The sequence below is a fragment of the Crocodylus siamensis genome, chromosome 3 (assembly GCF_052110815.1).
Source record: "Crocodylus siamensis isolate JL-2025a chromosome 3, ASM5211081v1, whole genome shotgun sequence".
Classification (NCBI taxonomy): domain Eukaryota; kingdom Metazoa; phylum Chordata; order Crocodylia; family Crocodylidae; genus Crocodylus; species Crocodylus siamensis.
This window is the reverse complement of record NC_143397.1, coordinates 202,347,193-202,372,451: the sequence shown is the minus strand read 5'-3', so window position 1 is coordinate 202,372,451 and position 25,259 is coordinate 202,347,193. Positions and strand designations below refer to the sequence as shown.

Genomic DNA, 25,259 nt, shown 5'->3' with positions numbered 1-25,259 from the left:
GTTAGAGAGGGGTACCTGCACTAATGGGGTATAACTTTCTCTCTCTTCTCAAAGAGTAATTTTTCCTTTTAAACTTCAGCACTCTCCCACATGATGTTCTCAATATATTTGTTCTTTGATATCCTCTCACATCATGTTCTAGACAAAAAAGTCCATTCATCAGATGAATAGTCCTGGCTTCCAGGAAGGGAATTTCTAGATGTCCCCTGCCAGTATTCATTTTGGTATCTTTCAGAGTACATGCCCTGCCTCTCAATATCATCTAACCTTAAAACTGAGAACCCCCACCCTGCCCCATCCTCTGGATATGCGGGAATGGGAGTTTCTTCCTTTTCTTGCCTTCCTTTCCATTGCTCTCTCTCAGTATCAGGGCGGCATCACACTTTTCTGCTTTCATCCAACTGTTGATCCTTTCTTCTTCCCCATTGCTGTGTAAGGATGGACATCCCTCTGTCCATCCAACCCAGCTGGGTTTGGCCTCTTCATCCCAACTTAACATATGCCTCCAGGGCACCAAAGTTTCTTCAGTAGCCTGTCCAAGTGCTCTCGGGCAGCAGAACACAAAATTAGCAAGTGAGATTCTCTTCCTCCAGGAGGTCTGGTTTCATGTTTAGCAAAATGTTTTGTGTTACTATGAGGATATGAACCTTAAAGTTTAGTAGGAGAGAAGCTTTGGGGTGATTCAACTTGACCTCCCCCCACCCTCATTCTCCCCTTAATTAGGAATGGACAATGAATTTTCCTCAGTGTTTCCCAAAAAATCTTGCCTTTTGGGCAAAGATAACCTTCCAGTTTCACCTGAAAAGAAACCCTATTAAGAAAAGTTAAGAGCAGGGGGGTTATCACTGAGACCTGAATGTAGCTTGAATTATAGCTTTGGATGTTGAGAAAGGTATGTATACTAGTATCATATATAGTCAGAGATCCTTGTACGTGGGAGAGAATCTAAAGAATTGGGCTGGGGGGAGGAGGGGAATCTCTGGCTGATGCTGATCATAGAGGATGGAAGCAACCACTTAAATCTGTAACGAAACAAAATAATATTCTGTCCTCCAATTCTCTGACTAAAGAAACGTTTAAAGCTATTAGCAGCTTGGGAAGTGGAATCCCAGCAAATGTTCCAGTATGGAGAAACACAAAAGCCTCTTAGCCAGTCTGAGTGAAAAAGAATAAACAATAGATAAAGGAAACCATGGAAATTATAACCCCAGGCTTCCTGGCATCATTCATGTAAAATGCATTTTAAAAAATATATTTTTTGACCTCCAAAGTGGTCAGGGTGTAATTAGGTTAAAATGGATTAGGAAAACCTTTCAAGACTCTGTAGACTGACATCGTCTAGAGAAGGTTTGAGGAAAGGTTATTTGAAAGTAAACTCTACTTCATCTACTCTGGGGTCAAAAAAGTAAGACTTGGATCCTATCAGACTATGTGGCTGGACTGTTCTGCTGATATAGACAGTGGAGACCTGTAGGAAAAGAGCAGTCATCTGACTGCCATCAGTTCAGGGATTAGCTTAAACAAGAGGTTCTATTTTTATTACAGAGCTAGCTCTGTAATAGCCAATGACCAGATTACTCAAATTAGTATTAAAAATTAAACTGTTCCTGGAACACATCAGATATTAATAGAAAAGTGCCAGGGGGTACCGTGTCAGTGAAAATTGTTGCTTGTTTATGTATTTTTATGTATGAAATAAATTCTTTAGAGCCATTGAGAGATACTGATAGTGAACTTTAATATATTATCCTGACTGCCTGCCTTACTTTCCTCCTATTATTTTTATGGTTGGGATCACAGCCTTAAATCACAAGTTCTTCAGGTCAGATTCCAATGTCCATGCTTCCTAGCATCCCTATTTTGTGAAAAGTCCCACTGATTTCAGTGGAACTATTTGTGGTGTAAGATATTGCTCAGTACAACTAAGGCTATTAAAATTTGGCCCTTCGGAATATTTGGAATCCCTTTTCTAATATATGAAATAGTGTGTTCATATGATGCCATGCTTAACGGGCTAAGACAATAACAAGCCCGGCACGACACCAGTGCTTAAACTCTGGGAGCCTTAACCAGAGGCTGCCCTGAGCTCATTAAATTCCCATGTCTCCATTTATAGCATAAAACAGTGATTCTTAACCAGGGTACCATGAGACCCTGGTATGAGTGTTGTGGGGTGCCATGCAATATTAACGCTGTTAGGTGTACAAACATCTACACATTATTACAAGGTAAAACAGAGATTTCAAATAGGAATCCATAGTGCCAAAAACATTCTGACCAGTTGTCTTTCTGAGTTCTTTGCAACAGAAGAATTGCTCTATTATTTTGCTGTAGTCACAAAATGAGTGAAATCTAAGAGCCTGAAGAACTTGTGATTTAAGGCTTTGATCCCAACCTTAAAAATAATAGGAGGGAAGTAAGGCAGGCAGTCAGCAGTATCTTACATTTAAGGCATCCCTCAGAAAATGTAACGGGAAGACTTGAGCTGAAGTAAGTTGAGAACCTCTGGTATAAACCCATGGCAATTATTTGACACAACCTTTAGTATGCAAGCTTCTCTAGCACCTACAAGCCTCCATCTCTTACAGGTAATTTTTGCCATGGATTTTTCATGTCTGAACATTGATTTTTTTTTTTACAAACATGGAATTTGAGGTTTTACTAGGCACCAAACCATGTAGTCTCAATATCCTCTTTAGCAAATGCTTTTGGAGTTCTTTTGGATTTGTGTCCCTGCTGTGTATTATGTTACAGAACTTGAGAAGTAGGAGTACCCCACTGACATCCTTATGAATGGTATTTTTGCCTGTTCTAAGAGGCCTGTCTTCACCATATCAGATGGTGGTTCTAGAAAGCTGCTTCTCTGCATTTATCCAGTCTAATCATTTTTCTAATAATAACTGTAAAATATATTAAAAGATAATTAAACTTTCCCATACCCAACAATGGGGCCTGCAGCTGGCATGACACCAAGTTAACTGAGTGCCAGTCCTCATCTGGCTCCCAGAATTATCCAGGTGTCTTACCACACTGAAAATTATTTACCACACACTTAAGGAATTTTTTGTGTCATATCATACATTTATGATAATCAGCATTATCTATATATTTGGTGCATCTACACGAGACATTTAACTGTGCAATTGACTAATTAGCTGTGCAGTAAATATCTTGGCGTCTACATGAACACCCCTATTAGGGAACACTAAACTAATAAACTCCACTGCAGCGTTGTACTTGTAAATAGAAGTGCCGGCTAGCACTGCGCTGAAGTGCAGGGGTCACAATTGACTGGAAGATGAATATGACCCAACAGTATGACAAAGCTGCCAAAAGGGCCAATTAAACTCTGGCGTGCATCAGTGACTGTGTGGCCATAGATCCAGGGAGGTACTCGTCTCTCTCTGTTCATCATTGATGAGGCCTCAGCTGGAGTACTGTGTCCAGTTCTGGGCACCACACTTCAAGAAGGACATGGATAAACTCAAAAGGGTACAGAGAAGGGCCACCCATTTGATTAAGGGCATGGAGGGTAGGCCCTATGAGGAGAGACTCTGGGAATGGGGCCTGTTCAGCCTGAGGAAGAGAAAGCTGAGAGGTGGCTTAATAGCTGCCTACAAGTACGTCAGGAACTAGGAGAGCAAGTCTTCAGGAGGGCACCTCAAGGGAGGATGAGGACCAGTGGACATAAACTAATAGAGAGTAAATTCATGTTGGATATAAGGAAAAACTTCTCTGTAGAGGTCACCAGAATCTGGAACACACTCCCAGCAGAGGTGGTGCAGTCGCCCTGCGTGGAGGTGTTCAAGGCAAGGCTGGACAGGCACCTTGTTGAGCTCATCTGAGCCCAATACTTCCTGCCCATGGCAGGGGACCAGACTTGATGATCACACTGGTCCCTTCCAGTTCATGATTATACGATTCTATGAAGCACCCTCATGCCCCAGCCAGCCCCTCCATAGCATATTGAACCCGGTCAGAGCACTCCAGGTGCAACCTGGCTTAATGTGCTGTGGTTCTGGTGCATGTGTAAACTGTATGCTAGGGAGCTCTGCAATTTATTGCTGCCCCCTAATGGCATGTGTAGATGTGCCCAATGTCACCAAAGTGAAAAACAGATAAGAAAAAAGACACAATCCCTCCCCTAAGGAGTTAATCATCTAACTGAGGGTTAAAACCCACAGTCCTTTCTCAGTCAAAACTTCCATTGAAATGAAATGTGTACATTGCCTACCAAGGGCTTCAGGATTAGAATTTAAGTTATAGTCAGTTAAAACAAGAAAGCTTGGAAGCAGGGACTGAAGAGAGAAAAGTGTATCAAATCTAAGGGAAAAAAATTGACAATGTATTTTTAAATTAATTAGATCTGAAAGAGGAAGTCAAAAGAAATTAGATTAAAAAAGTTGTTTTAATACTTTCCGTTTATTTTCCAATCAAATTTCTGCTGAGAGCCAGGGCATCCATTCTCTACTGCCTTGATTTTGTCCTCAAGGGTAGCTTTCATCATGTCAGCTTTGTCAGCAGCATCTCCAATAAAATGCCAAAGGGAGCTTTCTCATCTCACTTTTTAAGAGGAAAATAAAGGCAAGCTATGGGGGGGAAAAAGAATATCCATAGAACATAATTCTAAAGATGTGAATTTAGCGTAGACCAACGGTTACCAAATTAGTTTAAGTGCATGTGGAATTAGGGTAACAAGTGAAAACAACTGTGCAAAACTCAGAACATTTTTCAAATACAAAACTGTGTTTGCTTTGCAAACACCTGGCTGCCAGCCAGATGTCTGTCTGCAGTAGCTTTCCTCTGCGTTGTCCATGAGTTGCCTCAGAAGGAAGAAACCCCTATATTTAAACACAATTGATGTCTGAGCATTTCTGTCTCCAGAAGAAGACAGCTGGCATTGCCTTACTTCAACTTCTATGAGGAAAGAAAGGCAGACTGGGAGGAATGGAGTGGTTTCTGTGCAAGTGAGCTCAAGTGTGGTGAATATGATTTGAGTATTTTTCATGAAGCAGTTGAAATCCTCACACAAATCTCTGCATGTAACTTCATAAAGCTGTCAGGATCTCCTAAAATACTGTAGCCAGCACTAATCAAGCCAGGCTCTGCTCCTTGCCAAGTTCTTTTTGAGTAAATCCTAACTTGATTTGATAAGTTAGCTGCAGACCTTTCATTATAGTAAAGCCAAAACTTGGAAAGATTTGAAGTTTAAACTGGCACAAATGTAAAAGTATGGCACTAAAACATAGGCTGAAGCTCACTTTCAAGTACAATATGGTAACTTGGCTCTGAAACAAAATTCCAAACCAAGAAAAGAAACAAAAAACCCTGAGAAGAGAGACAGTAGAATAAGATAATGCCATTCTAGTTCACTTTTCCCATTGTGGACAGGATGCTAAACTTACAGAGGATGAGATTTCAGCTCGTATTTAGAACTGAGGTAGTTCAAAATTGGGATTACAAAGAAACAGTATAATTTTTGTAAGTAAAATGGTCATGCTGTCTTTGAATGACAATAATATGGTAATTTGTATGTGCAATGTTACATACTTACCTTATTCCGCAGTAGATTTTCAGGAAATTCAAGGAGCTGATTTTGTGCTGACCATCTCCTCTGGCTCATCAGTATGGTAGTATTAAGTTTGGAAACTGAGAATAATAGCTCTGTTTCTGTATATATTTTTAGCAGCCATTACAATCAAGAAGAAAATTAAGAGCAGGTGAATGCATATTTCCACTGACGCTGAAACTAAAATGTTAAAGGCTGAAACAATTTTCATTCTCCAAACCTACTGTAATTCCTCACAGATATTAGACAGTTGGCTATAACTATACTTCAGACACTTGCTTCTCTACAAACATCCTAAAGTAAACCTTTCCCTGTGTACTTTATTAGTACAGCACAAACTCTTTCTCATCCTCATTTTTTCTAGTTCATAGGATCAAAACAGGGGATCACAGAGAATTATTCATATTTACTTTGACTTTGAAATATAAATTGAATTTAGGCATCTCTCTCCAAGAATGCATTAGTTATCTGAATGATTATGTGTGAGTGGTTAAGAGGTGGGTAAGTTATTTATATTAGAACCGTGTCAGGTATGTCTTACATTATTGTATGCAAGTGTTTTTGCAGTGTTTTCATTTCTGAATAATTCATTTGTTAGTTTTGTTAGCTGTTTCTCCATGGTTAGTCGCAGTGTATTGTGAATGATTATTAAATTGCAAAAACAAAGTATGATGGAACTATTTGTTAAATATGTTCACATCTAAACATATCCTAAGTGGGGGCATCTACACATGCACTTTACTGTGGAGTTGACTGATTAGCTCTGCCATAAAGTGTTACCATCTACACATGAGGCACTATTAGGCTGAAGTAATCTAATTATCCACTGTAGGATAGTATGCCCAGCACAACTACCATCCTATGAGAGAGGCAATCAGGATTCATAGTAGAGATGTTATCTTTTATGAGACCAACAAGATTTTTGAAAAAAAAAATTCTTTAATTGCAAACTTTTGGGCACAAACACCCTTCATCAGGCATTGGAGAAAAGATTGTAAAAGTTCTAGGTAGAAATGAAAGTTCATATTTCATAGGATACTATGATAGAGTTATTTAGTGAACCACAGTGCACATGTAGATGGTGACCAGGGCTGACTGGGGCATGAGGGTACTACAGTTCAGGGGCTGCCTGCCAGGTATCCACACACTGTAGCCCCCTTTTGCCCCAGCCAGCCCCTTCGCAGCACACTGAACCGGGGCAGAGGAGCTCAGTGTGTTGTGGTCCCGGGAGCATGTATAAATGCTGTGCCCAGGAGCAATAAATTCCAACACAAACTGCGCTGGAATTTATTCAGTCGTACTAATTGCACATGTAGATACACCCAGTAAGTAGATTTACAGTAAGCAGACAGTGTAGCTATCTATGCAGCATGCTTTCCAATCATCCAGAATTCCTCATGTCTGTAAATTCATACTGTAAGAAAAGGATTGCAGTTTGTTTCCATGCAAGAATGAACTTACTTGTTGCAACAGAAAACCAAATCCCAGGGCTGCTTGTGCCCCCACTTTAGCTTCCTTGTTCAGGCTCTCAGTAATTTTTGCATTCTTGAATGGCACCTGCTGAAATCTTAATTCCAGGTGCCTAGTATAGGTGGGAGATAATAATATTGCTATACAGCTTCATTCAACACCAGTGTTTTTAGTTTGGCTTCCATCTTAGCAGGAACTGAACATCACCATGATGGTGTGACTCCAGTGACAAGACAAGGAAGATCAGTGGGTTGGCCTTTATTACTTCATTGAACCCCATGCCTGAACATCACAGATATAAGTGGGGAGAAAAGAGACTTGGGTTTGGAGAATGTATAAACAGTAAAGCTGAACTTTTTAGCTAAGATCAAGTGAATAATGGGTTTTAAAAATATTTTATATATCCTTGGGAGAGGGAAGTGGAGGAGGAAGGGGTTGAAACTATGCCTTGATGATAAATCTTTTGAATCTTTACCTGCTGCAGTTCAGTATTTACAAAAGCTTTTATACATGGCAAGTGTCATGTCCACTCCACTATAACCAGCAATATTAAAAACCAGGCCAGTAAACTGTGACAGCTTTTTCATCTGTTTACTGAGCCTTCAATTTATGGTGGATGAGTGTTTATTTCTTAGTCAGAAACCTAGTATTGTGCGTTTTCTTGAAGATTTAAGTCTGTCATACAGCTGGTATGCAGGCTGTACAAGAAGAGAGCATGTTATGAATATCCCAAGATTTAGTGCTGAACTGTCAGTCTTTTAGCTACTGAGTGTCTTTACTCTTCCATGCAGTAGCTACAATGGAAACTTTGCCCACTGCTGTGAAGCAGACACGGCGATTAATGAACCTGAGGCGTACTAATCAAACATATGTTTTCTTGACACAATGATTGTGTTATATATCACATGAATGTACAGGCCTTTATCTTTCCTTAATGATCTAGCAAGAGGTCGTTCTTAAATGTGGGTGTTTTTCATGCACTCCTTAGATTTGTTCCACAGGGGGTGACCATTAGAAACATCTGACAGGCATGCAGTTAGCCAACTCCCTGCTGAGATTAGTAAAATACTATATTTAGTAATCTCACTACATCAAGGAACTCCAGCGTTGCAGGAAACGGATTGATTCAAAACTTTTTTGTGATTTTTTTTTTGTTTGTTTTATTTTTTATTTTACATCTTATTTTTTCATCTGGGACTGAGAATATTTTTTCATGTGGGTTTTGCTTTTTGTATTTATACTTCAATATTTTTTAAAAGAATGTTTTTCTCTTATTTTGTTGATTTATTTTTTCCATATTTCCCCCTGCATCCTGATACAGTTCCACAGGTTGTGAGGGTCAATACCTAAACCCAATATGCATATGTAGTATTCTGCACTGTTTTTCAGATGTTAATCCATGTCAAGTATGCCTAATTTAATATTTGTTCAAGAGAAGGTCTGAACTATATATTACCCTTACATAGTTTCCTCGTTTGCTAGACTAATATACTGTAGCAACTTCTGAGACTGGCTTTCTATCACAAATTATTTGAACTAGTGTATAGTAAATTGTTTTTGTGTAGCTGTCCAACAGTATTTGTCTTTGGTGTATAGAAGTATAACAAACCATAGATACCGTTTTTTTGAACTGTCATTTGCTTCTTAAAATAGTCATTGTAATTAATAAATGTACATAAGGACTATGAATAAAAGAGAAATGTGGGAAATAAAATTCACTAAAATCTTAAATGAAAGGAAGTTATATTGTGGGAGTTATGCTATCATGTAATTCCAAATGTTTTACTCTAACATTAGATTTTTGGGTTATATTCTCAACTGTTCACCAATGAAAATGCACAGTAAATCCACAGTAATCTCGCTGAAGTTGTCAGAATGGTCACGATGTAAATTCAACCTGTGGAGCACAGAATTTGGTGCTTTGACTTTAAGATTTAAAGAAATACCATCCTTTGTTCTAATAGAACGGTCCTCCTCTGTCAATCTTAAAGATTTGTGTGTTGCTGAACATAATGGCATTTTATTACCTAGTTTATTTCTGTCTAGCATTCTGAGACTCCTGCTGATGCTTTGACGCAGAATAGTTTTTGATTTGGAAACATGAGCTGTAGTGTCACACATGACTTTTTTTTTTTTTTGTAATTCACCTTATTTTTTTAAGTTAATAAATGTTCAAGAAAGAAAGAGTTTGGCCAGACAGAATTTGTGTTTCAAACTGTGAACAGCCAAGCAGTAGTGTGTGAAAGTCTCTTCACAAAACTAACCCCACCCCCTACCATCCCTATTCAGTGTCTGGTTAACATTAAAGCTTTCCTATTTTCAAACAGTAGCTATGTATATTATGGTTAGTTATAAATATTGAAAACTAGCTTAATTGGTGCTTTCCTCTGTGTAACTGTGACTCAGTGATAACACAGGTGCTGCTCCTATACACACCAGTATTTATCTTTAAGACCATGAGTAGTCCAGTGCATGCAAAAGGACTTTGTATGTGTTTAACTTTAAGGACATCCAGATACATCCAAACCAGGACCACACATAACAGGTGTAGTCTCTCTGCCATGGCATTTTGATTCATTGTTTTAAGCCGAGTTATTTGCAAAATGATTCTTGCAGTATTCTCTCACACAAACTGTCATTGTGGTTTGTAGAGTTGGTGAGTGGCATTGTAGTAAACCTGGACTGAAGGGGCTTATGGATTTATCAGAATACATATGAATCAGAATGCTACATTTTACTGTAGTGTTAGTAGAAATAATCCTATAACAGCTCGGTAATGTATGATGCATCTTTTTATACAATGTCACTAAGTTTTTCATTGTCAGACAAGACATCTTAGTTGCATCAGATTGCATTCAGTTGCAAAATGGCAAGTACTCATTTTTATATTCTAGCTGCTTTTATATGGTGATGATGTTATAAATGTTTTGAGTCTTTCTTTTTCCATACTGCATTTACTCAAATACAGTTTGGGGGGAGCCCCTCATATTGGATTTGAGAACAAGTGGCAGAGGGGTAGCAGGTGACTCCTCGAGCTCTGACTTTGGCCACAACCTGGAAGCCACAGCTGCTGTACTCCCTGCCCCCTGGCTCTGCCTCCCCTGCCACCTCTGCTCCCCTATTCCTATCCCCCCACATTGCCTCTGCCCCCCACCACTGTTGCTGTCCTCACTGCCACTTCCCCTCTGGCATAGCTCCAATTCTGGCCTCATTCTAACTCAGGGCATGGAGCACATGGTTGCTCCAGCCATGCAGCAGTGGCAGCATCTGTGGCCCTGAATCTCTGACCTGGGGCCAGGGCTGGAGCTGCTACTGCCACAACTGCTGCTGTGTGGCTGGGTGGGGGCTGAAATGACCACATGTTCTGTGTCTCAGAATGGGGAGAGGCTGGAGCCAGAGCCACAACAGGGAGTAGGTGGTGGCTGGGTGTGGGGGGGGGGGGGCAGGCAGTGGGGGTGCCAGCTGCCAGGTGGGCAGGCATGGGGCAGGCAAACCCAAGTGGAGGACAGATGTCAAGGAGTGCAGACACTGCTCAGGGGGTAAGCACAACGAGGCAGGTGGAAGTTGGGGCAAGAGGTCAGGGGAATGGGAAACTTGGCACTGTGGAAAGCGGAAGATGGTGGAGGGCAGGTGCCAGGGGGTTCAGATACCGCCAGGAGGGCAACGGGCACAGAGGCACTGGGAGGGCATAGGCAGTGGGGGGGGCAAAGGGGTGGGGAGACCTGGGGACAAAGGTCAGAGGTCAGGCCACTTGATTCCCATGCTTCTTGCCCCTCTCCCACTGCTTGCCTCCAATAATTATATTGTATACATGGAAAATTATGACTGATTTATACATTTGCCATGTATAGAATCTTGGTATTGGGGTACTGTCATAGTGTGAAGTCACCTTGGATTCAGGTAAATATGGTAATATAGAATAGTAAAAACAAGGACAAAACTCTGGCCTAGTTATGTTCCCTACACACAGCACACCCACGCACTAAACCACTGGTAATTTTTATGCTCTTAACAGAAGTAGTCTGTTCAGGATGGTATGTACTTGCTGCTCTCATGAACAAAGAACATTAACGCACAAATACCTAAATACACCCACAGTATGTGCCTGTGAAAAAAGACAGCTGAATGTAGCCCAGGCTAGTTTTAAATAAGTTACCTGGGGTACTGGAAGTGGTATAGCCATATTAGCACAGTACTCAACCTGGCTAATTTGCCCTACTTTTCAGCAAATAGGCGGTTTCCAGTACTCAAGCTAGGTCATTCAGAAGGGTTAATTCAGGTGGTTAGAGCCTGGTGCTGTTAACAACAAAGTTGCAGATTCAGTCCTAAATCAGGGTTCCCAGACTACATACATATACCCCTGGGAGTATGCAAGACATCTGGCGGGGGTGGCACAAGAGAAATTGTGTAATGATGGATTTAATTTTCATTATAATAATTGGCATTTAAGGGGTTAAAATATATGCTAGTAGGGGTACACAGGCAGCTGGTAAATCTGGAAGGGACATACAGACTATGTTTTAGGAAGGGGGCACACAATAAGAGAAAATTCGGAAACTTCTGGACTAGATGATCTTTCGATGTCCCCTTCAGCCTTCCTTCTTTATCTCTACATGGCTCTGTGTTGTGCTGTGTAGTAATACCTTTGGAAAGAACTGCACACACATAAATTCATCTTAGTCTGAATATGTAGCTCGGAATTTTTGAGTTCATGATTGTTTCTGGTTTCTGAACAAAGATAGAAGCAGTATATTACTACAGATACTTCTTTCTCAGAACCGGAATATTGTCCAAATCTGCTGCTGTTTTCAACAAAATGAAGGTTGCAAACAAACGTGTAATTCTGTTCCCCCTGCCCCTCCGTCCCCCCATCACCCTGCCCAAGTTATGCCACTGCCTTGTACTCCTCTTGGTTCCTGCAGGGAGCTAAACCAGGGAAATTGTGTAAATGTTCAGTCTATTGGGAGGAACTCTTCCCAGAAGCAATTTCTTCCTCATTGAAGCTGGGTTATTTTTGTCCCAAAGAGGCAATTTTTGCTCCAGGGATAAAAAGCTGGAATTCTGCATACCTGTGGTTTCTACCAGGAAAGTGGCGATTCTCCCGGTAAAAACTGAACATCTGTCATGGCCTAAGTGAAACATTCTGAATTTTAACAAATAAAGTTTTCCAGCTGCTTAACTTGTAAAGTGGCCTGAGCTAATTTAAGGGATTCCCTTGATTTAAAACATTTAAAACATGAAAATCAGAACTGGATATGGGCAGTGATCACAATTTGCAATTCTCTTATGTTTGCACCATAGAAATTGGGAGAGGAAACTTGGCCATTTGATAAGAACAGGGCACTGGAGCTGGATTGTACTCCCACCTCTGCCGCTCACTTCTTGACTGAATTTGGAGTAGGCACTTAACCTCTCTCTACAAATAAGGACTTACCTTCTTGACAGGGTGATTCTGAAGATGAAGCTATTTTGGATCCCAGATTTATAAGCACTTAATAACTTTAAAATGTTATTGTAGCAATTATCCTTACTAATTGCAACGTAATCACTCTCAGAGTACTTGGTCAGCCTCTAATTGCCACTCCCCAACCTCAGGTGCTAAGGCAGTTCTTCAGAGCAGCTGCTCAGCCTTCAACTTCTCTTCCTTTGTCTCAGATACCAAGGTGACTCATCCCAGTCTGTGAGGCACTCAAATACCCCTGCTGCCTATAACAGTGTAGACTTATACACTAAAACTTTTATTGCAATAAAAACCATAAAGTATAGTTGAAAATAGAAAAGTGTCTGTTATCACTCAGGAAAATTCTAAGGCTGCTGGACTACTGGTACTCCATGTTAAAAAGGACTAGCTGGGGAATAGTGGACTGTCTTTGTGTACTTTGATCAGACTCATGAATGCCCATGTTCACATGGGAGACTTAATGAAAACTAGAGCATAGATCAAATTTAGAGAGGGTACATCAGGCAAAATCACTAGTAATAGTATTGCTGGACAGTTGGCTGTAAAATACTAAAATGCACAATATTAAAATAAAATAGCTCAAAAGCCAAGAGGCCACACACTAGAGCAAGAAGAATAGGAGGAAAAAACCTGCAGCCTTCTTGCAAGTTTATTTGTCAAGCAAACCTGATTTAGGGCAGTAAAAGCATGTTGTAAACTAGCAGGTCAACCCAGGAGAAGGAACCAAAAAGGTAACTCGGTTGTTTTCAAACTTCCAGATATCTGTGAGAAGAGCAGAAATAAGTTTTGAAGAGTGTATAATAGAGGAATCTGACTGAAGAACTACATTCTGGGGGGTTTTCCTACTCCACAAAACCAGTTTGATAACCAGTTCCTAGTTTAGGGAGATAGAAGTTTCATAGAGTCATAGACACTAGGGCTGTAAGGGACCTTTGAAGATCATCGAGGCCAGCCCCCTGCCCCAGGGGCAGGAAGTCAGCAGGGATCATGGGATCCCAGCAATATAAACATCCAAATGTCTCTTGAAGGCGTTCAGAATAGGTGCCTGAACCACTTCTGGCAGCAGTCTATTCCAAACCTTGGGGGGGCTCAGACAGCAAAGAAGTTCTTTCTTATATCCAGCCCGAAACAGTCATGGAGGAGTTTGTGACCGTTTGACCTCATCATCCCTTGGGGCGCTCTGAATAGATATTCCCCCAGATCCTGGTGAATACCCCTGATAAACTTGTAGGTGGCCACCAGATCACCCCTGAGCCTGCATTTTTCCAGGCTAAAGAGCCCCATGGCTCTCAGCCTCTCATCATAAGGTCTGTTTTCCTGACCTCTGATCATGCATGTGACTCTTCTCTGGACTCTCTCAAGCTTCTCCACATCCTTTTTGAATTGTGGAGCCCAAAACTGGATGCAGTACTCCAGCTGCGGCCTCACCAAGGGGAGAATGACGTCCTGGGATTTGCTTTAGAAGCATCTATGGATGCATGCCAGCATTTTGGTTGCTTTACTAGCTGCAGCATCACATTGAAGGCTCGTGTTCATTTTGTGGTCATTCATGACCCCCAAGTCCCTTTTCTCCAAGCCTATAAGCATGCTGCAGGTTTTTCCTCCCAAGGTGGAGAACCTTGCATTTTTTGGTATTAAACACCATCAGGTTTTTGTCCGCCCATTTCCTGAGCCTGTCAAGGTCTGCCTGGATCACCCTCCTGTCCTCAGGTGTGGATGCTTTACCCCAGAGTTTGGTGTCATCAGCGAACTTGGCCAGTCCACTCCTGACACCAATGTCTACATCGTTAATGAAGATGTTAAATAGTATAGGCCCTAGGACAGAGCCTTGAGGGACCCCACTGGTCACAGTGCAGGTTTGATGCCATGGTGAATCTGGACAAATTTAAGGATGTCCTACTATGGACATGGATGTTTTGAGGACTGTGAGGGGCTGAGAAATTTCTCAATAATAGGCCTATACATCATTAAGTGATGTGAGCTCAGAAGGGGAGACGATGAAAATGCTGAGTTTCATTTCTTGTTCTGCTAGCTAGCTGCATGAGCATTCTTGCTGCAAATGTAACTGTAAGCAAAGTGTTTGTTCAAAGAATCATAGAAAATTAGGGTTGGAAGGGACTTCAGGAGGTCACCTAGTCCAATCACCTGCTCAAAGCAGGACCATCCCCAAATATATCACCCCAGCCAAGGTTTTGCCTACCTGGGTCTTAAAAACTTCTAATGATGGAGATTGGACAAACTCTCTGGGTAGCCTTTTGCAATGTTTTACTACCCTCCTAGTGAGAGTTTTTCTAATATCTAACCTAAACTTCCTGTGCTGCAACTTAAGATTGTTGCTCCTTGTTCTGCCATCTGCCACCACTGAGAACTGTCTAGCTCCATCCTCTTTGTAACCACCCTTCAGGTAATTGAAGGTTATTAAACACCTCCCCCCCGCCCTCAGTCTTCTCTTCTCCCAACTAGATAAGCCCAGTTCCCCAAGCCCTCTAACCTTTTTTGTTAAAGTCCTCTGCTGGACTCTCTTCAATTTGTTCATATCCTTTCTATAAGGGGGGGGAGCCCAAAACTAGACTCCAGTTGTGGCCTCACCAGTGCTGAATACAGGGGAAAAAAACACTTTCCTCGATCAGCTGACAGCACTCCTGCTGATGCAGCCCAGTATACCGTTAGCCTTCTTCGCAACAAGAGTACACTGATACTGCAGTCATGCTATAGGGCAGCAAGTCTCCTGCTCCAGACCTCCTGACACCCTGTAGCACGTGTATGGGCTCCATAGGAAGGCAAAATCCCATTCCCTGTTCTGATACATGCTGTGAGCATAGAACCAAGTGCTTGGGCTCCTCTCTGCCTCACTCCCTGCCAAGCACATATTCAAGAGAAGTATTTTAATTTGCAACTAGATATCATGGTTATGGGTGCCTGATAAGTTCTTGTAACAACAGTAGTTCCTGACAGTTAGAGAACTTCAGTTTATGTTTGTAAGCCAAGTTTCATACCTTCATACCTCTTTTGATTAATCAGAGTTAAGCCATTGTATACGTAAAGGGGCCTCTTGTGGTTTCTAAGTGAGGAGTATGGCTTTTCTGGCAGAAAGCCACAAGCAATTTAGTAGGCACATATTGTGGGGGTTGACAGGGGAGAGAGAGAAAGAGGGATGGACCACAAAGCTTTAACAAGGGGTTGAGCAAAAGCTATATTGCAGTACACAGTACAAGGGAAAATCCACATTCTGTAGTTTACTGAGCCCGTTTGGGCTGCTGATGTGCTGGCAGTTAGCATTGTCAATAAGGTTAATTCTTTAACATACCAAAAGCCTGATTCTCCTCTCACTTAAACTAGTTTTGCATTGGTGCAATTCCGCATACTACAATTCAGTTATTGTCAGTTTACACCAATGAAGAACATGTATAGGACACCTGATGCATGATCCAGCATTATGCATTTCTAAATCAGTTCCACAGACTCTTGGGATCACTTAATACAGTTCCTGGTTATCTTAAAAAATAATAGTATTTAAGTGTATAGCCTAAATTTAAAGATATGAGGCTTTATACCCCCAAACATCTGTATAGCTCTAACTATGTACAACCCTAAAGTGAATGTCTCCAGTAAAGCTAATCTCTTTTCCCATTTCTGACAAGGGTCACACAATCAATGTAAATTACCACCATAAACTAAATTCCAGCCCTCTTATGGAACAAAATGCTCCATCTGCTTGTCAAGAAACAAGAAGCTACAAAGTAGACCGTAATGTTTCATAAATTCAACATGAGTGGCAACCCTGTACTTACTAATAAAAGATTGAAGTTGCTTAACTTAATCTTGCCTTAAAACAGGAATATTTTCCCTTCCCTGCTTCTCCCTTTTTTGTTAAAGAATATTTAAAAATTAAATCTAAATGGCCTTAAAGGGAAGGAAGGAAATCCAGTAGGGCTAGTATGTTCCTGTACTTCCCATGCAAGAATCTGATTAGCGTGCACTTTCTGACACTGGTGGACAATGAGTTGTGCATGAGAAAAGATAAGTTACACATCTTTAAGTGGAATGTGACTTCCTTCTCTGTTGTATGTCATTTTGATTTGATTCAAAAGTTAAAGTATCAAATTAGCAATAACAATATTGCAATGTCAAAACAATCACTGCATTTCAGTAGAGATCCCATTGCAATTTAAAAGTAATAATGCAAGTCTGTGGAGACTCCAGTAATTTAAAGTAGTTGTAGTCAACTTTCTGCCCCCGTGGATGCGTGGCATGGGGCTGATCCATGGGCTGGATCCCAAAGGAGAGAGTGGCAGGGGGAAGTCTGTGGGCAAGATCCCACCTGGGAGTCAAGACATGGGGTTTGTCTGCGGGTGCAGCTTGGCACCAAGCTAGCCCTGTATGGCAGAGACAGCCATGGACTCCCCCATACACCAACATGAACTCGTGTGCAGAGCCATGTCTTCTCTCCTGCGGCTCCCCAAGGGTCTGGAAATGTGACAGCAGTTGAGCCGTGGCAGTTAATACTGCCCCATTGCCAAGTTTCCAAATCCATGGGAAGCATCATGGGTTAGGTGACATGGCCACACAGGCAAGATTTGGCCTGCAGTCTGGAGGTTGAGCACTACTGATTTAAAGTTTTTAACTAAGTTATAAAAAAAAAAAAAAAAAAAAATTGCTAAAAAAAACATTGAGATTCAAAGCCAAAACTTAAAGCTAGATCGCCAGTTCTGTAATGATGGCATCTTTAATTAAGCCTCAAAGTTTCTAGTCACCAGAGCACACAAAGGGCTCAAAAACCTGATTAAATTACTAAAATTTGTTGCCCGTTCAGCATGTGGATACCCAGCATGTTGTACACGCCCCTTTTGTTATATTAAAAAACAGTCTGAATGTAAATGTTTGGAATTCCTTTTACAAACTTGTTGAAAAGGGACAGATTATTATAGCGTGACTCCCTTGTGCAACCTGGTGTTTAGCAGATTACGTATGTTATTCTGTTATAGGTACACGTCAGTGATAGACAAAATGGCAAAGAGTTTATGACCTGTTTGACACTGTCTCCTGTGCAGATGACTTTCCATGGTATCGGAAGCAACATTGAAGCCAGCCATGACCAGGTATAATACCTTCACCTCACACTCCTATAGTTTTATTAATAATCTACTGAGTATGACCAAGGTGTCAAAACTTCTCCCAGTTAGACACATATATTGCTTTATTTATGGCATGTCCTTGCCACAGTGGTTTGCCCAGATTGCCATAATAAAAATCTGATGTCCTAAAAGGTCACCTACAAGGAGCGGGAATTGTGTTTGCACCCTTTTTTGCTTCTTTGAGATATGTAGAGCAATCTGTAAGGGTTCGTTTGGTTTTAAAGTGGAGTGTGAAGTTTCTGCTAGATGGTTCTGCTTATGGTTTCTTTTCTTTTATTGGGGTTTGCACTAGAAAGATTGAGTCTTGTCTGCCCTGATTTCACTGGAAGATTTATAAGGGTGACTGGAGAACTAGTGGAATGAAGCTATCACGTAACAAGAGGTTGAGAGGAAGAAGAATTTTAAATCGGAACATTTAAAATAAATATTGTTCCTTTGCTATTTATGTCATTGAACACAAGCTTCTGGCAGGCAACTTAGGAGAAAATTTTCTGACATAATCATTTTCTCCTGCTGCTCAAGATGAGAGTTGAGGAGACTTCTTTTCTTGTTCTCTGTTCTTCCAAAAGAAGGACTTGTAAGTCCATGGAAGTTAAGTTTCCAGTACTGTCAGTCAGGGATGGCCAACTTGTGTCATGGGCACCACAGATGTCATGGGCAGACTCTGTATGGCATCTGGCAAACCAGGGAGGGGACAGGCAGCACAGTGGCAGATGGGGCAGGAAGCAGAAAGCAAAGCTGCAAATCAGGCAGGAAGCACAGGGAAGGAAACAGAAAGCAGAGCAGCGTGCCAGGTAGGGACAGAAAGCAGAACATCAGGCAGGTATCAGGCAGGCGAAGTAGATCAGACTGGTACATGGGGAATGCAGGGCTAATTTGCAGCATGACAGCCAAAAAGGCTGGTCCCCCCTGCTGTAGGTATTTTTAAAGTGGAAAACCAGTAAAATAATGCTTTAAACCAAACCCTACATCTTTCAGGTCTTTATTATGTTATGAACAAAGGGCACAAGCAGATTTCATTTATCTTTGCAAGTCACCTTTAAATTGTGGTAGACTGAAATATGTGGTACACATTAATAGGCTAACTTGGGATTCTTTGGGGAAAAGAAATTTTCTCAAGAATGAATGGAAATATTTGGGGAAAGGGTTCAGATACTCCTGGCCATATTTTAGATTTCTTTTTTTTAATGAAAGTTTGTAGGCAGCTAATTGTTCATATAAACTAAACCCATTAGTTCTTTACATAATAACTTGAGGATACCTCCCTTTCATAATATAATGACTCACGTCTTTAATTAGTGGGAAGCTATCTTAAGTCTGACTCAACGGATGCATTCTGTTCAGTGTATCATTTCATCTAGCAATTCTGTTTATGCTGTTCCAAACCCTCTTCAACTTTTCTTTTAGAAAAAACACTTTCTAACCAAGTTATGTTTCAAACACCGTATTTAGACATCTCAGTACTCTAAGATGGTCTTTTTGAATTTGTTAACTATATTGGTTTGGATCTTTGGGTTAGCATTTATGTAGGCTAAAGTATAGTGTGCAAACAGAAAAGTCCCCTGTAAACATAAAATGCCTTCATTTTCGCCAAATAAATCATGTGAAAAGCTATATAAAAGAATGTTATTTGGGTTGCAAAGTCAAGCACATAAAAGTTAGGAAATGCTGGGTTTAATTTTGCCTGTGCAACCTTAATTTGGTCCCCCGGTGTGTCCATTCAGTGCTCTGAATGAAGCCCAAGGGTCTTGTGGGAAAAATATATTGTTCAGTGATTAAAGACTGTATCATCCCAGGTACAAACAAGTGGTAGAATTTAGGTTTCTGGGGCCAGTATAAATCTGGCATTTCCTAACTTTCTTTAAGTCTGCTACTTAATGATGTTCTTTTGTTGTAGTTCTATTGATTAAATTTTTTAGATGCTTTTTTAAAAGCAGATGATAAATTCTGTTGTGCACCATTGTAACAATGACACCCTTTAGCATGTATGACCAACAGGGCTTACACTCCAGCTCTTCATCGCCACAGCACACAATTTTACTGTTTGAGCTCTACAGAACTAAGATAGCCTGCAGCAGGAGGAAACTGTTATCCCAGAGACAGGATGTTAGCTCTGTTTTTCTTCTCTTTGAGTACTGGGGAACTCCTACTTTGTAGGGAGCCTCTAGAGATGAGGGGAGCTTGCTTGTGGTTGTTTAGGAGGAACAGCATACTGGAATGGGGACATTCTTAGCTGAGGAGACCAGATCTTTAACAGGAAAAAAATCCCAAGTGTTTATCAGAAACTTGAGTTAAATAATCTAGCAAAAATAAAAAAGATAAGGGTACTTAAATAGTGTGTCCAAAAATCTTTCCCCCTTTTTATTCCGTTGTGACTTGGTATAATTTTAAATTTGTCTGTTACAATTTTCCATCATCTTGCAATTTACATAGTATCAAAGTTTACTATAGAGTCAGTTTCAGTAGGGAATGGCACTTTGTGGTACATATGTAGATTTATTATTACTTCCTTACTTTTTATTATTTATTTAAATAAATTACTTCCTTACTATTACTTCCTTATGCAATTAGTCACTAGATTTTGTTTTTTAAAAAGATTGCAGTATTTTCATTCCTAAAATCTAAATTCTGTAAATTCAGGTTGTATGTTATGGTAATCTACCTGTGAGGTATGAAATTGTTTCTTTTGGATCAGTGGAAGAACACAGCCTATGGTGTATATGTAGAGCTACAGTATGCTAGAAAATGTTCTAGCAATCGCCTTGTTTTGCTAATACATATTTTTCACCTCTTCTTCTATCGCCCTTGTATGATAGCAATCTATGACCATAGTACATCAATGTAAATTATGCTGGTATCCAGAGTGAATAGGCCATCAGTTCTCCCATGGCAGCTGTTGCTTTAGGAGTTATTATAGGGCATTTTTACACATACATTCATCATACATGCAGAGCATGCAAACTGATGCACCCAGTGCTGCATCATGTGCATTTGTATAAACGCTGAAATGCAGGTGCAGACACATGATGTAATAGACCTACGCTGGTGTAATGTATGATCTGGTGTAGACTCACCCTGGAAAAATTGCTCAGATTACCACTGAAATTATATAGAAACTCTGTAGGCATTCTGCTTCCATGATGAATGAGGCCTACTTCATTGGGTCAAAACCAGCTTTGAGGAAGCCATTTGCATCCTGATTTTTCAAAGGAAAATGTTCCTTTTGTTCCTAAGAGAGCACAGGACAAATTATAACTAAAGGTACAAATAGTAAAAAGGGAGGGATAATTTTTTGATACCCTTGCAATATAGCTTGTCATCCAGTTTCTTGGGTCTTCACATTTCTTATCTGGTCAGACTTCCTGTTCTGGTATCAGAAGTTCTGTGATTTTAGAGGATATTTTCTCTTTAATCACCTACCGAACTTTCCCAGAATCTGATAGCATATTTGCAAATGCTTGTCCCTTTACTGAATAGCTACAATTTCTCATTACTTTCAGTAGGACTTGTCAGAAACTGCTCTGAAGTAAGATGACTACCATTTCACTATTTCCTGATAGCTTTTGCAAGCAAAAGTAAGCTTCCCCTTAGTTAAGATGACTTCTATTCCCTAAATTTTTCTGTAAGACTGAAATTAAGGTGCCCTCATGGATGATAGTGATCTATAGGCTTATAGTTTGGAAATGAACAGGAAGCTAAGGGGTGAACAGAATGCGGGTCATGCAAGGAGACAAAAATGAATTGTGAAAAATGTGGGAGGCAGGAGAAAAAGGATAGTTTGTAGCTTTCAATCCTGCAAAATTTTTAAGAGCATGAGCAAGATGATCATTTAAGCTCTCAAACTGGAAGCAAAGAGTGCCTGTTTTTAAGCCTATCTTCTGAGCCTATCGTTTTTCGGGGGGCAGGATCTAACTCAAGGGCGGATAATTATTTCTGGCGGAGGGCTGCTTACTGAGTTTTGGCAAGCTGTTGAGAGATGCATGACAGGCAGCTAGGGGCAGATAAATATTAATTTTCTCAATTTTTTAGGCGCCCCGCGGGCTGGATAGAATGGCCTGGCAGGCCGCGTCCGGCCCGTTGGCCGCATTTTACCCACCCCTGATCTAACTTATGGTTGATTCTTGAGTTGGCAGTACCCCTTTGAATTGCTGTTTCTTTTAGTCTTGCACAGTACGTTCAGTGAAGCTTGCTATTAGTTTGCAACATAGCCTGTGTCCTAAGGCTATGCTTCCTTCATCTTGACCATAATGCTGTGTCATCTTTTGTTGTGTCTGAGTGGATCTACTTGTTACACTCACGAAAATATCATAATTTTATAGTCATACTTCACTGTAGCAAATTTCTAAAGGATTCCTGTTCACATTACATTTTATATAAGCCACCACCATTGTTTATGCCCCAGCTTTGTAAGCTGACTGATAGCAATGGCAAGCAAACTAGGATAGGCTATATACATTTCTGTTGGTATTTGCCTACAACACCCACCCTGCCTGTAGGTATTAAATCTACTGGAAATGCATTGAGTGGGTTATGGTGACTCCCTGAGGTATGTGGCCCTTATTCCACTGACTATAACAGAAGTGGAAATGGTTCTCTGTGGACTGAAGACCTGGGATGTGAGCTGAGCAATAGTGAGGGAAGATCAAAGGAGCACAAAAGCCTCTCTCACAAAACCTCCCTGTCAAAACTCCTGCTCTGTGGAGGTATCTTCCATCTGGTCATTGCCTAGCTGCTCTAGAGACCCCTTTCAGAGGCCCAACCTTCAGTCTATAGGTTATGCCTGTTATAGAGAAAACTGATCCCCCAGTACCTTTAGAGGGACAGCTCACTTATGACAGAATTGTGAAAGCTTCTTGACATATATCACCAACCCTCTTCCTCTTGTCTTTCTGTCTCCCTGTAAGCTGTATTCATTCATATTGACATTCCAGTCATGAGTCATCATCCCACCAGGTTTCAGTTATACCCACCACATCACAGTCTGTTATTTAGTACTTTCTGCCTCTCTGTTATGCTTCTTGGGTCTGTGTCTAGGAGCTTTAGTACATTAATTCTCTCCTTATTCTTCATCTTCTGTTTCATATTAACTCAATTTGGATGTACATGACAGAGCATTTGCTCTTCCCTGGCAGCAGCTAAAGTTTTCTTTGACAAGCATGAGATCAAACACTTCTATTTGCTCAGATTTTAATCTTTCCTTTAAAAAAAAATGAAAGTAAGTTACTAATTACCTGCCAAATGTGAACCAAAGCAGCAGTGTCATCTTAACTCTGCAGGCAGACTGCTCAAGCAGTCTCAATCACAGGTTCTCAAACATTATCATAGCCCGAGCCACATCTTAATAGAGCTACAGAGCTGGGTTCTTCTGTACCCTACACAGGTGTGGTCACTTACTACAATGCTACTCAAAAGCTGCCACTCTGATTTGCAGAAGCAGCATTTCATACCTATTTTGCACTACTGTAAATGACGGCACAACTAAGGACGGAGTTATCAGTTACCTTTAAACTGTCATAAAGGTATTTAAAATGGAAGCATTTGCCCATCAAAGGGTGCTGACCTATGCTAAGTAACCTCTAAACATTTTAAATCTATACCAGTTGAAGCAAGGGTTATCTTTGATCCAAGAGAGATAAAATACTGTATTTTAATTCCTCCAGCATCCCAGGATGCACCGTTCTCAGCCCTTCCCACTCCACTGCTCAGTAGGCAAACTTTCAACCCTCCCCAACTTACTGCCCATGGAGGTAGTGCTGGCCTCTGACCACTCTGAGCACCCAGGTGCAGCTCACCAGCTTGCTGCTTGCTCTAGGATCTACCATGCATTGTGGCTGGCAGTTGGTAGAAGGGGAGAGGTTATAAAGCCAATTAATTGCTAATGGCCATAAGTAGTTGGCTTCTAGTGTTGGGAACCAACTCTCTCCCTAATCACCCAACCTCTCCCCACTGCTGCTGGCCACTACACCACAGCTCAGCTTCTTCTCCCCAAACTGATTCATTTGAAAAGAACCACTATTCATGTGAGATGGGCTCTGTCAGCATCGCCTTTGTCCAACCTATGAAGTGGGGCCTGCTGGATCCCAGCTCTGCCCTGGCGTGGCATGCAGCGAGCCTGCTGGATCTCAGTTCTGCCATGGTGTGAGTACTAAGCCAACTCCCCTGAACCCAATCCCAAGTCTCTGAAACACAAGTAAGATTTTGGTCCTTTATTTATTAGTTTATTTTAATTCTTTTTTTTCACTCCTTTACTTCTCCTTCCTTCCCACTCACTTCAAATGGTTGTTTCTTTTTTTTTTTTCACCCCAAGACTTTTCCCTTCTCACCCACAGCTCTGGCTGGCTTCTGCTGGTGACAGAATGAGGGAAGCAGCCAGAGCTCTTATGGTGGTTTCTCTGCCTCCAAGCTACATGCCACCCTCCCCACCCATCTCCCATCCCAGAGGCATAGAGTCCTGGCTCCTGTCCATGCCCCTGCTTGCCAGGCCTTCTAGTGGCAAGCCAGTTATACAGGTCTGAGACAGCATTAAGCCTTAACCTGTGACCGCTCTGAAACTGTTCTAACTTTGACAGCATAATATTCCACAGTTTTAAAATGTTTTAAAGGTGATCTGTAGCAGCACCCTAAGACTCAGCCCCATGTCTCCTACTACTACCTTATGTCCCTGACTTCAAACAGCACTAATAAAATCCCTGTGGAAACTGAAAGGCATAGCTTACATAATATGACTATATTAATAAAGTATTTTAACAGTGTAGCAGGTAAAAACAAGGGAGAAGAGCCATTAACATGTAATGAACCAGCTCAGCAAGGACAAACAGCAAATGATCTGCTCTCTACAGCTTTAATTAGTTTCAAGAGCAGTTAGGTTTTTTTCCGTTATTGCAGAAATTCAGCAGTGAGATTTAACATAGCTGCTGCTCCTGCTTGGAAAGACAAAAAGCAGCATCGGGTCAGACTGTGGAGGTGTTCAAAGGGGAGTGAAGCTTCTTCCCCCTTGGAAGCTAGCTGCAATCTGTTTGCATCAGGAAAGCTCTGTGGGATATATATTCTGTCAGAGACATTATCCACTGCATTATCCATCTCCATTGCAACAGTAACCTGTAGGCCCAGAAGAGAGCAGAAGAAACAGGAAGGTCTTCTTTCTTAGCAGAACTTCACATTCATTAAACACCTACTACATGAAAGCTGATAACAAAGATTGTGCCTGGATCAGAGACCAAGGAGCTCAGCCGTAGTGTCTGGGACTGGCTGTGATCTGGGCTTCTCTTTGGGATGTTTCATTTTACCATTCTACGATGACAACTTCATTTCATTAGCAAGATTTGGAGGATTAAACCTATTAATCATCTACTAGGTGGCTGGTAAGTTTTTCAAGTCTTGTAAATTGAAAGTAATTAACAATCAGTTAATTAAAATCAGTTAAAGGTCAGTTATCTTCTTATGCATCATTCCATTTTAGGCAAAGGTTGGTGTCACTAAAAAGTTAAGGATACCTACTGTTATATCATATCCTTCCACACTTGTATTCGGCATCTGCCAGGATATTTGTAGGACATTCCAGATGTTAACCAAAGTAAATCATAAACTATTTGCTGCTAACCCCTTTAATCATTTGTCATTCAAT

At 40.9% G+C, this 25,259-nt stretch overlaps 1 protein-coding gene across 5 annotated transcripts in view; it reads left to right on the top strand.

The window, feature by feature from the left end:
* STAU2 (staufen double-stranded RNA binding protein 2) overlaps nt 1-25,259 on the top strand; it is a 254,141-nt gene that overhangs the window by 145,553 nt on the left and 83,329 nt on the right. For 4 of the 5 annotated variants that reach the window (XM_090040178.1, XM_090040179.1, XM_090040180.1 and 1 more), the window contains exon 13: nt 17,486-17,599. The exons of the other annotated variant lie outside the window; for it this stretch is intronic. In XM_090040178.1, coding sequence (XP_089896304.1) covers nt 17,486-17,599 — 114 coding nt within the window. The remainder of the gene's footprint in view (nt 1-17,485; nt 17,600-25,259) is intronic. 5 annotated transcript variants of the gene reach the window in all.